We start from the raw sequence: 16,005 nt of genomic DNA, 5'->3' as shown, positions 1-16,005 counted from the left end.
TACTTAAAAAGTACTGAACATAACATACTATATATATATATTTTTTTTTTTACTTTGTATTTATTTTTTAGCCCTAATAATGGGGGAGCACTTTGAGCTCCTGAAACACGTTGGCTGTTAATTGTGATCGTATGATGAATCAATGAAGCTACTTGGATGTTTCCATTATTCAGTTTGGTGCTTCTGATGTGTTTTTACCTTTTGAGGCAAGATAAATAATGGCTCTCAGATTGTCATTATATTGACCATGGGAAATGCAGTCTTAGACTAGCCCTTCAGGAGCTCTGAATAACTTGATGGGTTAATTTTAAAGGAGAGCTATGAGGTGCGTGATTTTCACTCATCCTCATAGTTCGAGCCGACCTGTGACAATGAAACTGTCACACGTCGGCTCAATAGATCGGGAAGTGAGCAAACACATAGCGTCGCTCGCTCACTTCTCGATCATGTCCCTGCAGAAAGCCGTGACTGTCACTCACGACTCCCTGCAGGGATTCCCACCCTGCCTTGTCCTCCAGCGCTGACTGGTGGAACGGACGGGGGAGGGGGCGGAGACAGCTAGATAGGCAGAGCCAGCTGTCACTCACGCAGCTGGGTGGATCTCGGCAGTAATGTCGGGATCCGTCCCGGCTGCGGCGATCTCAGTTTACCGCGAGCTGCAGCTCGCGATATACTGAGCTTTGGGTCACGGAAGTACGCTAGTTTATATCCTTCCGTGACCCTTAGGAGAACTATGGGGAAAACACTTACCCCATAGTTCTCCTTTAATCCACTTACAAACAACAGAAAGTAAAATAATGGCTTACCATGATGTTTCCATTGGCTGCAAAGAGAGAATGCAATGCATACTCCAAATTGGTTCCTCCCCCTGGCAGTACACTGGAGCTGGACATGCTCAGGAACACGTCCACTATACAGGAAGACACATTTAATCAAAGATCAGCACACTGCACAATAAGCAAGTTATGTATATTAAACAAGCAGGATAGACAAGCCAAGCAGCAGCTTTCCATGTTATCTTGCAGTCATGTGCCTCTTCTGCTACCTTCTTTGTACTGAAAGGAGAAACTAAGTCAAGAAGCACCCACCAGCTACTCGGGAGAGTGAGACTAGAGTAGTACTGTAGCTGTCAGCTTATGTTGTTGTGAATTACAGCGTGCTAGACAACCGCACCGTCAGTCTACAGTCTACAACAACATATACCAGCTACTACTAGCATTTCTCCCCAGAATAGGCTCAGTTGTAGGAAAGCAACTAGAGAAGTACCTGGCTTGTGTTAATGTGGACTTGTTTCTGTGCATGACGGCCTCTCCTCTCCAGCACGCTGTCATGCACAAGAACACAAGCTGACCGATACTACAGTAGTCTTTCTCCCCTGAAAAGCTAACAGCTGGGCCTGGGCTCAGTTTTTCCTTTCAGTACAATGAAATATTTCAGTACAAAGAAGGTGGCAGAGGAGGTACAGAGATTAGATGGCAAAGCTGCAGAATAGGAATGCCCACAAATTGCGGTGCAATAGGGAGTGGAGCGACAGCTAGCGCAAACAATAAGAAATGTCACTTTACTTCTTCTTTAAAGTGTATGTAAACCCAAAACACGCTTTTCAGTATGTTTGGCATCATGTGTAAATGTATACAGTTTTCTTCGAACAAAACTCCAGGCAAATGACTTTTAGTCCTTACTGTTTGGTAAAAAAAAGTTAGCTTTAATCAAGTGTGTTCCTTGGCCAGGATCACTGCCCATTCTAGTATTCTGCCCATTCTAGCATGTCTACACTTTCTTTCAGCCTGATAGTATAGTTCATGCTATACGTTTGGCCCCTTGCAGCTAAGGCCTGTGGTTCTCACCCACAGAAGCCACAGTTTCATTTATCTGCCCTCCTCTTTCCATGCCTATTGAAAGAACACCTTGGTTCACAGAATACATGAAGTTCTGTGAATGAGGAAGCAGATAAACAAAACTGTGGCTTCCATGTGAATCTGTAGCAAAGTTTCTTACCTGGAAATCCTGCCGAGCTGGCAATACTAAGCAACTGCCTCGAAATTAGCAGTAGCAGCAATTAGCTCCTTTAGTTAGGGCTGCCCATCAGGTCTATCAGATTAAATTGGGTTTGCATACACTTTACTAGCAAAACAAATTTCCAGAGCTTTGCCTTGACTCCAACCAACCTCTTTGCTGGGACTCCTCCTTCTCTAGGCCTGGCCAAGGTTTCCACACCAGAGTAGCTTTGTGCGTCTCCTTCTTCTGTGATGACTGCCACTGGAGATCTGGGATCTCTGCCTGGAATCTGGATCCAATGTTAATCTTCCTTAAAATACAACAAAATAACTCCATGTCAGACATTAGAAGGCACAGTTAGTTGTCTAAACGACCCCCCCCCCACCTAACAGATTATGAAAAAGTGTGAAAGCAAATGCAAAAATTAGAATTAAATGTGGTGTCAGCTCTCTACCCCCCCAGTCTGCATTTTACATAATTCTATCACAACAGAGTGAGTTACAAGTTAAAAGTAATGTAAACTAAAAATAATTTAAGAATGAATATTTCAATTCTTACATAAGTCCAGTGTTTGGTTCTACCTAAAGAGCTGTAGCCAGGCTATGAACATTCCAATATTTATGTATTCTTAACAAGCAGTATATGAGCTTTACAAACTATCACTGACCTCTGTAGCTGCAGGCATTGCAGAGCAATTCATCCTCAAAGTTGACAATAGAAGCAGTTAAGTTGTTTAAGCTGGGTTTCAGCAATCATCTCTCTCCCCGCTACCTCTTTGTATTCATTAGAGATTAGAAGGTTGGAAGACTGCCAAGTCAGTGCTGGGACAGGGGAGCAGAATGAGCTGAGCTTTTTAGATAAAAGTGTGTTTCTGTTGTAAACGTTGAGGATTAATTACTCCACAACACCTGTAACTACAAAGCCAAGTGAGGGCTTGTTTTGAAGCTATTTAATGCCTGTTTGTAATATCTGGTAGTCCAAACCCTGGACACAGTTCTACTTTTAAGCCCATTAAGACAAATACAATACTGCAATTTGGGGCAGTGAAATCATCAACTTCGTAATCAATATTAACTTACTTGGTTGGTTACCTATGCTTGTACAAAAGTATACAGAATACACTTGCTGGTAGTTCTCTTCTGTTAGGCTGCATTCAACTGAATGCATCTACTTCTACTGCATACAGGCAGCAAGTACACTACAGGTTTGATAATTCAATGTAAAATACAGACACATAAAAGTAAAGTATTTCTTACGGTTCCACATCAACAGTATGTTCTCCAGGCCCAGGTGTTACAGTCGCACCAGTTCCATCAATGCTATCTGATAAACAAACATATCATTATACACAGATGATGACATCGATGGACACCTGCATTGTCAACACATTCAAATATCACCTACAGCTTCTAAGCCGTTTCAGTAATTGGGGTGGGGCTGTAGGAGTACTGGGCTAATTAACAAGATGGTCCACCCTGTGCCCACCATCTTTTTTCCAGGAGCTACAAAATCAAAGTCAACTACAGTGCTAGGCTGGATAGGTGGCTGGTAAGGCTACAGTGCTCCGTGAGCCTTCTAAACTAGACAGCTAGCCTACTGTATAATATTTATTGTCAGTGTTGTCTGCTGCTAATATGTTAAAGCAAACCTGTCATGAGAGGAATATGGGAGTTGTCACTTCTGACCTACTTCTAAAAAGCCTGCCTAAAGTTTTAATGCACTGACCTGGAACAAATAAGCAGATCAGGAAAGTTGTTATTGCATAATGTACCTATTCTGGGTCACCAATTAAAAGTATTGAAACCCAAGGGTAAGCATGACGCATTTCAGAGTTCAACATAACTGACCACGTCCATTTTTCCTCCAATAACCCAATGTAACCACAGGATCCCCATGTTATATTCCTGGCAAAAGGAAGTCTATCATAATCTAGACCTCAAGACCCTAGCCTGACTGTCCCTGGCCCTTAATCCATTGGATTTCAGTTCTTTCAGTCATGGATGGCTCTGAAGTAGTGATCCTATTATAGATTCAAGTGGAAAACCGCTTTAATGCAAATTCATTCGAAAACAGAATACTTACAAGAACGACAAAGCAGCACTCTTGGAGTGGGCGTCAGAGGTGTGAGTGGGAGATGGGCATTATGTGCGGCTGTGATGACACTACTGAAAAGTCCTGACCCTTGGCGCACTGGGCTGAGCATAGGAGGTGGCGTGTAGGTGGGTAGCTCCTGGCATCCCAGCAGTGTCTCTCCAATGATACGAGGAGAACGGAGCTGGCTTTGGTACAACGTTGCTCCTGAGTGAGACACATTTGCATTGAAGGAGGGAGGTGGTATGAAGAGAGGCTCAGGCCTATGGCGATACTTCCTTCTTTCCAGGTGAGGTTTGGTGTGATCTTCTGGTTTACCCAATTTCGTACCAGACTGATGATTTGTTTTGACCGTGTCCTAAATGTGAGTTTACAACATTCACAAGATTGCATTTTTCACATCCTAAATGACATTTCCCTTATGAATGTCGACCAGTGTATAGTATATGATCTGTTATTCCTATGAGGAATCAACTTCAGGAGAACTGCAGGTCTCATGTATCAACGTTTCCCAAGAAAGGTCCATTTATATGGTCCACAGCAACCGATCATATTCAACATGCCTTTTTTACGCATCTTTGTAAATAAGAACATAAATGAGGGAATCTCATTGGTGGTTCGTCCTTTCATTTTGATACCTGAGACTCTGAGCTAGTAACGTTCATAAAGGAGCTGACCTTACCAGCTATTCAACACTACCTCTGCTGCACTGAAAACTTCGCAGTGTTGTCAGCCCTGCTGGAAGTTTGCCGTGCTGGATTACATACTACCTACCCCTTATGCTATGAGGAGATGGGAAGGTGTGCTGTAGTCCAGCAGGGGCAGAAATGGGCAGGGCTAACAGCACTGCTTGGGATTTAAGTGCAGTAGAGTTACCGTGTTGTCAGCTCGCTGCAAGAAGTTAGCTCACTGGATTTCTGGCAGATAAACATATTTTAAGGTACTCGCAGCATTTGTAAAGAGACAAAATGTATATCTAATGCAGACCTACAGAATATTTATTTTTTTATTTTGTCCAAACATACACCTTAAGGCTTCTGCTATGAAGATGTGAATAACCCTACCCACAGACATAGGATAAGAATCACCCCATGCAGCAGGTAAGCTCAGTGCCTTTATAGACACTCCTTGACTAGTGCAGACACCCCATCAACCAAAATATCTTTAATCAAAAAATAATTTTAACATCTGACCGCTACTGTTTTAAGTAGATGGGGCAAGTGCATAAACATGCACAATCTGCTAAAAAGGCTGTGCTTATGCCAATCAAGCGGTAGTTGGATCTTCTGACTTCTGACAGTTCTTCACATTTTGAATAGACACATTTTGATCTGCTCCCAGAGCAGCTCTGCTGCATGTCTGTTGCAATAAAGTGGAACTTTGGGCAAAATAAAAAATGACATATATGATGCAGATTGTCAAAAGCGTTCACATAGTTTTGGTTCTTCTGAGTTCCATCCCTCTGGTAACAAAGTTGTATTACCTGTTGATCCTGACAATAGATCTGTTGTTTTTCTACTTCCATTAACAGGCCATTCTGTCCAACAACAATGGAAGTTACAGGGTTGGGACAAACCATATACTACTGGCAGGGGTGCTTACAATGGTCAGCTTTTATTCATATGGTTTAAATCTTTTATCCCAAAGAAAACTCTTGCTGTGTTAGCTGGAGTTAGATTTCATTTATTGCTTACTTAAAGTATATCTAAGACAACCCTGCTGTGCAATTTCACTGAAGAACTATCAGCGTTGTGATCCCTTTAAAGGAAGTGCAGAAATAACAGGTCTGCTGGCAGGATATGGAACATGATGTCATCAAGGACAAGATCAATTCATAGTTTTGTGATCATTGTAATATTTTTAAAGCATTTTTTAAATGAAAACTTAAGAGGTCTAATAGTAACACAAATCACACAAAACACAAAGAAGCAGGCAGATGGAAGCACTCACAGAAGAGGCGCATGAGCTGACCGCTTTTGGAGAGGAAGGTGGGGTAAAAGTCATCCTCGTTAAGATTGGCATTTCCTCATCAGATGCACAGCCCTTGAGCTGCTCTGGTCTGCTGCCAGCGGGCTGTGCAATAGGTTCTGGAGGCGCAAGCTTTACAGGCACAGAGACAGGCATAACGATGGGGGTGAGGTTCTCCGCCTCTCTAGACTGCGACTTCTCGCCTTCCTCCTGTATAGATAATTACAAATGTTCAACCTGGTTACCTACTGTCCTCAACACACCAACTGCAACCTTGTGAGCAAAACCTTCATGCAAGGACCGCATTAGTACCACTGGGCCACCAAACATATCTGAAAGAGGAACTAGAGACTGTAACCAACAGCAATCAGGCTTTGCAGGATGAGAGAAAAAATTGAAGAATCTGATTGTTTGCTGCGGGCAACAAGACAATTTTTTCCAGACACTAGTGAGTCACGAGGCCCAAAATATTAGCAGCAGTTGAGCATGTCATGCCAATGATACAGAAACCATTTCATACTCTAGACCTAGCATTTCCTTCAGAATCCTCCCTTGCTTCAATTGAATAAATGGGCACACGGCCATGTATACTGGTGAACTCTGTTAACTGGACGGGTCTTGCCATGATGACCATCTCCAACTTACAGATTTCTGTCTTTCTCCCTCTTGTCCCCATCTATCCTTTACCTACCTCTATTCTCCTCTGTACTACTCATTTGATAAAATTAAGCTCTTCAGGTCACATCCACCCAAAGCTGTTTTGAGTATCTGAATAACTAACCAAATTCTTACATCTCTGGATACATCTCGATAGCAAGATCTCCACATCCTAAGCCAAAATAATAGGTTTGTGCACAGAGCACTGTTCTCTACCAGTTACCCCCATTCTGCCACACTCCTAATTCTCTCCTGTAAAAATGCAGTGAAACATATTCCTACTGACTCATCACTGAACATCTATATAGTGGTATTCTTTATAAAATTTTAGAATCACTTCCTCTGCACATAACTAGATTATGTACTATAGAAACCATGATTGTTTGCATCTTCGTTTCAATAAAAAATATGCTTTTATTCACTCTGCTACATGTTTCAGTAAAACGTAATGTATATATGAAACAATAAAGCAGCAGAATTGTAAGAGTGGGTGCCACAGTACTCAAAGCAAGTTGATATAGAGGTAAATATTCACTAGAAAGCCTTGACACCTGTAAACATAGGCATTAATATGAAGTTGCCCTCCTTCTCTTCAGGCTATATCTATGCTTGAGGTTCACTCTTCTGGGAAGGCTTGCTCAAGGTTTTGGAATGTGTCTGTGGAAATATGTGCCCATTCAGCCAAATGAGCATTTGTGAGGTCAGGTACTGTTATTGGGCAAGAAGATCTGGCTCACAGTAGGCATCCCAATTCATCCCAAAGGTGTTCAGTAGGGTTGAGGTCAGGGCTCTGTGCAGGTCACTCATGTTCCTCAACACTAAACTCATAAAACCATGCCTTTAGGGAGCTGGCTTTTTGTACAGAAGCACAGCCATGCTGGAATAGAAAAGGGCCTTCACCAAACTGTTGTCACAAGGCTGGAAGTGCACAATTCTCTAAAATGTCTTTGTTGCAGCATGAAGAGTACCCGTCCCTAGAAACTCTATATTCAGGTAAATAAACACAATAATCTGTATAAGCACACTCACAGCACACAGGCATTATACCCTATTAAAACAAATATGCTGAATAATATAATTAAATCGTGTCACCATGTTGCAGAATGTCAAGAAATGTTTAAAAAATCCCCACATTCTTCATATAATTGCAGAATGTAGAAATTTAGCAAGTAACGTAAGATGCATATTTTCAAACAATAGTGACACCTGGACACACAAGCTCAACAAGACACTACCAATAGATTTATATAACAGCGATGTCTACACATAAGCATACAATATAATGACACAGCATACAGCAAGCACACAAAAAGCAAGCATTGCTATTAACTCAAGAGACCATTAAGCCAGTTTATCAAGGTGAATCTGTCCTAAAGCAAGATCATAGTGATGTTGAGCAGACCGGGGTCATGTAGTGATCAGTTTTATCACTGAAATTCACCCTGCCGTTGAGTAATCATTTGTGAAAAATAAGTGGTTTTGGCATCAATGTGATGTATAACCTGTCAGTTCCTCAAATATGTTAAACCAAATACACAAAATACCTTCAGACACCTTCACAAGTGGCCCTAGAGCTTCAAAGTTAGAGGTGCAGGAATACGTTTGAGAAACCAACAGATATACTTTAGATGTCCACAGCAGAACGTTGTATAGGACAGGGAGCTTTCTACTCCTCTGTGGTCAGATACTGAAGATAACGTTCAAAATGGCAGTGCTTAGATTACATTTCATTTTATGTTAAATTATTAACCCCTGCATGACCTAGAGGTGTAGGTCTAAGCAGCAATAAAGTTACCAGCAACCAGATACATCGGGGCCTCACTGTGGCCATACCACTGGTTTAAAAAACACTGGCACATTTATAAAACACTTTACAAATGTGCCCCCTGCTTTGCTTGTTGTGGCACTCTGAAGCAAGTAAAGCCCCATTCAATTTAAAGTAGATCCAAAGCCAATTATTAAAATTCCATCTAAATTTTAGCATGCTTATGTAGTTTCAAAAGCAGTTTTCAATCATTTTAAATTCAGATGTCATTAAGCCCGAGTGATTCTGTCATGAAAGTTCTTGTCCCTGTCTCTTAATTGTGCTCCTGCGTTGTCACCCTCTCACATGCTCCCCTGTTGGAGACAACAAGCAGCCTTGTCAACACATATTGCGCAGGAATGGTTCACCGTGGTCACTATCACATACCTCCCAACTGTCCCTCATTTGTAGGGACTGTCCCTATATGGCATCAAATCCCTCTGTCCCTCTTCCCTCCTCAGTTGTATCTCTTGTTGGCATTTGGTCTTATCTCTTGTTTACTGTTTCGAAAAAAGGCAGCATAACAGTAAATTAATGGTGGAAAAAATTTTGGGGGGCATATAGTCCACATAACTGGGGGCGTGGCAAGGTTTTGTTTATTGCCTAAATACATTGTGCTGGAAGGTGTCCCTCTTGCTCAGAAAGTTGGGAGGTATGCCATCAGGTAGCCAGACCTGAGCAATGATGTATAACTGACACTGCCGTTAGTACATGTAGAGTGGAGATCAACAGCACTGAGATGGGGAAAAAAAGATGAAGAAAATGTAAAAACATGATTTAATTTAAAAAAAACAAATAATAAACATGAGGACTTGTACAATGCATGGAGAAAACGAAAATGTAATTAGGAGTTAGATCTACTTGAATGAATGGAGAAGTTTTGTGACTTCGCTTGTCTTATGATGGGGCATTCTCTGCAGCATTATTCAGAACACTCCAACAGATTCTGCGCTTTCCACACCACAACCTGTGTTTTGTAAGATACTCTCCGCTTTAAAAAAGCCCCCATAGAGCTGGTGATCACAAACAGTGATCATGTCACACAGCAGTGCTGCAAAAGTACTGCTTTGTTATAAAACTATGGTCTCCCTGCCCCTTACTGTCCATCACATAGACATGTGGCTACACTGTCTACAAGCATCTTGAATATGAGAAAAAAAGGAGAACAATCATGTAAAGAATTTCCTATCACAGTGGCATGCAATATCCCCTCCCCGATCATGAAGGGGTTAATCTGCTCACAGATTCAGTGTAACATGTTAGTTTATATAATCAGGGATCTGCTGCAATACCAAGCATTTTACTTTTGTGGACAGATTTCCTTTGAGGTACTCTTCAACCCATGTGCTTTGAAGAGGATACCTGGAGTAAGCAAACACAAGGACTAGGACACACTGTTACCTGTTTGAGACCTGTGCTGGTTCTCACCCCACCATGTGACCTCAAGTGGCCATTCAGAGCTGGCAAGCTTCTAAACTCCTTGAAGCACACAGAGCACGTGAGCTGGGTTTTAGACATCCTTTTCCATCCATTCCCAAAATAAAAAAGAAACATTTCTATCACCATACTGATGATTATTATACCAAGAGGTTAGCATCTGGTAAAGACCAAAAAGCAATGACTGTAACCACAAATCACACATCAGTTGTTTTTGATTTCTATTCAATGAAAATTAATATAAAGTACGCACTATGAGTTATTTTACTGCTGACCAAACCTAAACAGACCATGTGCTAAACTTCAAAAAGTCATAGGTGAAAGCATAGAAAAATCAAGTATTTTAAATGTTTACTCGCTGGGTTATTTTTTTCTAGAAATTATTTGGAAGTGTCCAAAAACTGTCTGTGCTGGCCCAACTCCGCATCCCCCTCAACTCTTTAAAACCCCAGCTGTGGGAGAAATGAAGGGCAATACTATAGAGCAGTGGTCTCCAAACTGGGCCCCTTCGTTTGCCTCTAACCAGCCCCTGAGGAACTATTAATCCCACTGACACCAACGGTGGGGCACTATTCTTTCCGCTGACACCAGCGATGGGGTGCTATTCTTTCCACTAACACCAACAATGGGGCACTATTCCTCTCAATGACACCAACAATGGGGCACTATTCCTCTCAATTACACCAACAATGGGGCACTATTCCTTCCAATGACACCAATGATAGGGTGCTATAGTTTCCACTAATATCAAAGATAAGGCACTATTCCTTACATTGACACCAATGATGGGGCACTATTCCTTCCAATGACACCAATGATGGGCACTATTCCTTCCAATGACACCAATGATTGGTTGCTATTCTTTCCACTAATATCAACAATGGGGCACTATTCCTTACAGTGACACCAATGACGGGGCACTGTTCCTCCCACTTATACCAAGGGCCAATGCTGGGGAAGTTCCTTCTCCTACTGGCCACAGTCCAGCCCCCTACTGTGCAGTTAAGTAATATTTTCTCTTTTGATAATTTTTCTTGTTACTTTCAAGTTTTTACTTGCTTGCTAATCCATATTTTAATAATTATATTGTAAATGTTCTCATTAGTAGTCACCTGTGAGTAAAATTCCTCCAAATGACTGTTGAGATAAGCATGTTTAGGGGCAAATTCATAAAGCCGAAAGGCTGGCAAATTTAAAGCATTTATAACACACATTCGCTGTTCATTTTCTTGCCCAGTCAACGGCTGCAGGAGAGCCAGTCACAGCCTGTTGGATTCTTCTAATTTTTCACATCTGTATCTCTGCAATACATTATTAGAATCATTGTCCAGAAAAGCAAATAGTGTTTGGTCTGGTGACATGGTCTCTTTCAATGTATATATTCCCAAGTCACTTTCAGTAACATCTATTTGTAAATTTGTTATAAGGCTTTTTGATATTGTATTTTTACTTGGTACTCTCTCTGTCTTAATGTGACAAGAGAACTACCACACTGCTACAAACACACATTTACCTGTTATGTGGAGACACAGTCGGTGTCGGTCCGTCTGGAGCAAGCTGTGAAAAATGGAAAAAAAAAATGAGAAATATTACCAGAAATTGTAACAACATATCACTGTCTTATACAGCCCTCTGCCCCTCAATACTTCTGTCTGAAGCACCATTGGAACTTGAGGCCTGACGCTCTCCTATCCTGGCTGTTAAAGATTCTCTCCTCAAAGTACATCTGTCATCTTCCACACAGGCATCACCACAAACAGTTTAGGTGCGTGTATAGGCCTGTCTGGTCTAAATACCTTGATAAATTTCACACTAGTGTTTAATTTGGTCAGAATGAATGGCCCTGCAACACACAAACATGCATATGGTGTGTTGTTACACGTTTGCTGGGCTATGGCATACCTCCCAACGTGTTAGGATCCAGAGCACCCCCAAGTGGCGCTGGAGCCAGGTCCTGCAGTTCCTGTGCTCGCCTGCGGGTGTCTCCAGCAGCCAGGGACTGTAAGGAACCTGCAGCTCCAGTACTCACCTGCGGGTGTGCCCCAGCTGTGAGTGATCATCCCATCACCTGGTGCTTCCTGGGAGGGTATTTAGGCCCTCCCTGCAGTCAGGAAGCTGGCTCAGTATTGCGTCGCCTGCACTTGACTGATGCCTGCACCCGACTGATACCTGAACCCGACTGATACCTGAACCCGACTGATACCTGAACCCGACTGATACCTGAACCCAGCTACCTGAACCCAGCTACCTAGCTGCAGACCTGTCACCGACCCGGCTTGTTACCCGACCACTCTTCTTCGATCCTGTTTCTGTACCGTGCTGCCCTCCTGTTAACGACCTGGCTTGTACCTGACCATTCTTCCTAAATCCTGTACTCTGCTGCCCTCCGGTTAACCCTCCTTGTTACTTCTGCTAAACCTGTGGGGGGTTGAGGGGGTTAGTAGTTTTGTTTGATGGTAACAAATAAACTGTGCATAGAACCCTATCCTGTGTGGGCATATTAATTTGGTCATCCTGCGTGGGTACCTGCATGTGGTGTGAGGATGCCTGTGCATGGTACCCTGACACAACGGTCCTTCATTTGGAGGGAGTGTCCCTCATTTGGAACCAAATCCCTCTCTCCCTCTTTCCTCCTCATTTGCACCTCTTTTTGGTCTGATGTACAGATATCTACAATAAGGTTCTATTTAACTTCCATAAAAAAAAAATTTAAATCACAAAACTGGGGGCATGGCAGGGATCCCTCTTTCTTACCTCAGAAAGTTGGGAGGTGTGTACTGGTATGATTCCAGCCTTAGTCTGTGTGTGAGCAAACTGAAAGTCCAGCCTGGAGACTGAGAGAAGCAGTCCAGTAGAGGGCCAGGGACTGGAGTCGCTTTTCCTGCTGGAATACCGATGTCACATATCCCAGAACAGGTAGATGCACTGCGGGTGCAGCATCATCATGGGACCACTGCAGAAACCAGGAAGAAAATGCCACCCCTTTGTTCAGGTACAAGAGGAAGATGGCAGCATGGGACGGGACCTGGAGTAGAAGTGCCGTAGAAGAGGACAGCCCTGTATCTGCTGGGCTTGTAAATATATTTATGCAGCATAAAAATAGTAGCAAAGGGCACGTGAACTGTTATTTTTTTGGTGGAGGGTGAAGTTCCTCTTTAAGTTTTTTGATGTCTACTGTACATGTGGGTACACAAGTATAAATATTCAGTTATTTACAGTATATTAAACCATGCTTGAAGAAAAAAAACTGAGGAGTACATTTAAAAGTAGCTATATGGCCTTATTCTGGCCAAATTACTTCTTTTAAAAATGTAAAAACAAACAGGAGAGATGTGATTTACAAAGGTGTTTAGCTCTCTGCTGAATTTGGGACTCTAAAGCCAGCACTATGCTATTGGAGTGAATGAGTGTAATAAAAAAAAAAAACACTAATAAAATGAATATAGTAATAAAAAATAATGGGAGACCAATCACATCACCTATCAAGTCATTTGATCGGTCTTTCTTCCAATCATGGAGTTCTCTTGTGTGTTAAGCAAAGAAAACCATGTAACACACTGCAGGCTCAAAGGCTTGGAATTTTATGAATGTGCTGTAAAGTACTGGGCTGTGGAGTATAATGGAGATTGGATAGCCATATACACCCTCCATTATAAATGGGGTTGTGAGTTTTTTCGAAAGCTTGCGCCCTTAAAATATATAACAACTATACGATATATCACCTACATTTTTGCTTTTCTAGAAATATATTGCGAATATAGACTTTAAACAAAATTGCCACTAAATTATGAACGATAGCTCTAGGTTGCATGGACCATGCAAGCGAAGTCTGAAAATCTATTTTGGTTAAGTTGGAAAGTGGTTCCCATGCAGGCACTGCCCTCAGTACTGAGAGATGCCTAAAGGTTATTGCTGCACCTCTTGCTCTAATTAAAGTCAATACTAACTCATGATCATTCACCAGTGCCATCCCTGATTCTTATCCTATCCCTTTGTGTGTGCAAACCTATGTGTAGGCTGCTCAGCTACCCTTGACCCGTGGGTCTAAATGGGCCAGGTCTCCATTGAGATTAAAAACATAATTCATAGACATCTCACAGTACCTGTGGCCAAGCTGTGTTAGGAGAGTGGTGTAGACCTTGGTTTCCAATCATGTAAGGGTTGTCCGCAGGTAAGACTTGCTGCTGATTAGTGTTGGCTAAAATCCCCAGAGCCTCCTGGTTGTAGTTGTTATCTAACTGGTCTGCACTGGGCAGTCCCACTGGACTATCCATGACAACTGTTTGCCGATTGTCTATGTTATATTGCTTCTGTGAGCTGACCTCCTGTTGTAAATGCCGCTGCGACGTCAAGTTCTGTTTGTAAGGATGCCGAAGCGTCTGAGAGCTCTGATACACATATTGTGGCACTGAGCCTAGCTGAATCAGCTGCATGCTCTGGGAGTGGTCCTGCTGGTAATCATCAGCCTTTGCTGTACAATCTGCATTATATGACTGCTGCTGGAGCTGCATGTGATGTTGCTGAGGCTGTTGTATGTTGTGATGTATTTCTGCAGACTGTATAGGGTAATACTGAGACATCTGACCAGAAAACTGCCGTGGCTGGATATCTTGCGTTAAAGGCCTCTGCTGCCTTCCTGGATGCTGCTGCATGTAATACTGCATCTGCTGGGTTTCCTGCGGGTGCTGCTGTAGTACCTCTTGGGATTGCACCTGTTGCCCGAACTGATGCTGCTGCTGCTGCATTAAAGCCTGTGCCGGTGCCTGAGAGGGGGGCTGCAAATACTCGTAATAAAAATGCGACTGGATCTGTTGCAGCGAATGCTTCTGCGGCTGGTTTGCCAAGCCCTGGTGCATCTGCTGTGAGACCTGAGAGTACCTATCAAGGCTGGTAGGTTGCGTCGGCTCCTCGCCAGACGACTTGTGCGACAACAGCTGCCTGAGAGTGCTGTCAGCATCCAGCAGTGGCGATGGCTGGGGTAAACCCTGAGACATGGCATGAATTCTTAAGTTCTGCCGTGCAAAAACTTGCGTGAAAGAGTCCAGTTTGTGTAAGGCCCCGCTGGTCGTTTTAGGGTGATTGTCGTGCTGTGGATAGTAGGAGACCTGATATCCATCACCTACGTTATTTTGTGGATTCCACTGCAAGCTTTGTTCAAAGCAATTCAAGCTACTCTGGGCCCGACTGTGATTACCAGACCCAGCGTTTGTCCACAGAGATGGCCTAGACACTTCCACCTGAGCTCCTGAAGTGACATCTCTGGAGTCCTGAGATAAGTGGGGGGAGGAAGAGGATGACTCCGAGGCATTCATATCTATGGAGTCATAGCTGTGGTGGAGCACCTGGGTGCTGGACTGATGTTGCATTTGTTGATAATACAAACTATCGCTGCTGTTGGATGCAAGGTGTGTCTTGTAGATCTGCTGATCTTCCATGGTGACCGGACTTCCCTGACTTGGTGGCAACAGAGCCCATATAGGAGAACGTCCCTGAGAGATATATAAATGGTAATAAAGAGTGCAGTCAAGTATTGAGCGTGCCCATTTATCTGGATGTAGGGCTCCTTGCAGTTATAAATAGAGAGAATCTTCAGACAGGCAAAGCGTGGCATCTTCATAGTGTGGAGAACAGAACATGGGCAAAATTATTTTTGAACGATGCTCCATCTGCAAAATGAAAACACATTTTTCTGAAGAAGATAAAACATTCATTTTAGTTTTGGATACAGTAGGAAAGCATTAGAAGTTCTGTTGGGTTATTACTGCTGTCAGTGTATTTATTGGACTGATTTTTTTTATTCCGCTCCCTGTCCTGATGACAACCAGGGCATTTCTGTGAATTGAACTTCCGGTTCCGGTGCACAGGGCCGATACCCACCCACTTAGTAGAGGAGCGGAACTGAGAGACAACTTTCTCTCTCACGTCCGCTCCTCTGTGCTCAGTATGTGGTGTTTCAACAGCCAGTCTGCTATTGGCTATTTCAAATTAAAATAGCCAATAGCAGTCTGGCTATTGCTCCCAGCTACTTATAGCCACCTGTCGCCTGCGGA

At 42.8% G+C, this 16,005-nt stretch overlaps 1 protein-coding gene across 1 annotated transcript in view; it reads right to left on the bottom strand.

The window, feature by feature from the left end:
- TRERF1 (transcriptional regulating factor 1) overlaps nt 1-15,486 on the bottom strand; it is a 32,999-nt gene extending 17,513 nt beyond the window's left edge. Inside the window, 9 exon segments of the mRNA XM_018558320.1 lie at nt 807-910; nt 2,169-2,308; nt 3,255-3,321; nt 4,081-4,447; nt 6,040-6,267; nt 9,920-10,085; nt 11,469-11,512; nt 11,752-11,798; nt 14,034-15,486. Coding sequence (XP_018413822.1) covers nt 807-910; nt 2,169-2,308; nt 3,255-3,321; nt 4,081-4,447; nt 6,040-6,267; nt 9,920-10,085; nt 11,469-11,512; nt 11,752-11,798; nt 14,034-15,390 — 2,520 coding nt within the window. The 5' untranslated portion in view covers nt 15,391-15,486.
- Nucleotides 15,487-16,005: the final 519 nt, after the last annotated feature.

The sequence above is a fragment of the Nanorana parkeri genome, unplaced genomic scaffold (assembly GCF_000935625.1).
Source record: "Nanorana parkeri isolate BGI_ZX_2015 unplaced genomic scaffold, ASM93562v1 scaffold1, whole genome shotgun sequence".
Lineage (NCBI taxonomy): Eukaryota > Metazoa > Chordata > Amphibia > Anura > Dicroglossidae > Nanorana > Nanorana parkeri.
The sequence above is the reverse complement of the archived record's forward strand: the minus strand, read 5'-3'. Positions and strand labels throughout refer to the sequence as shown.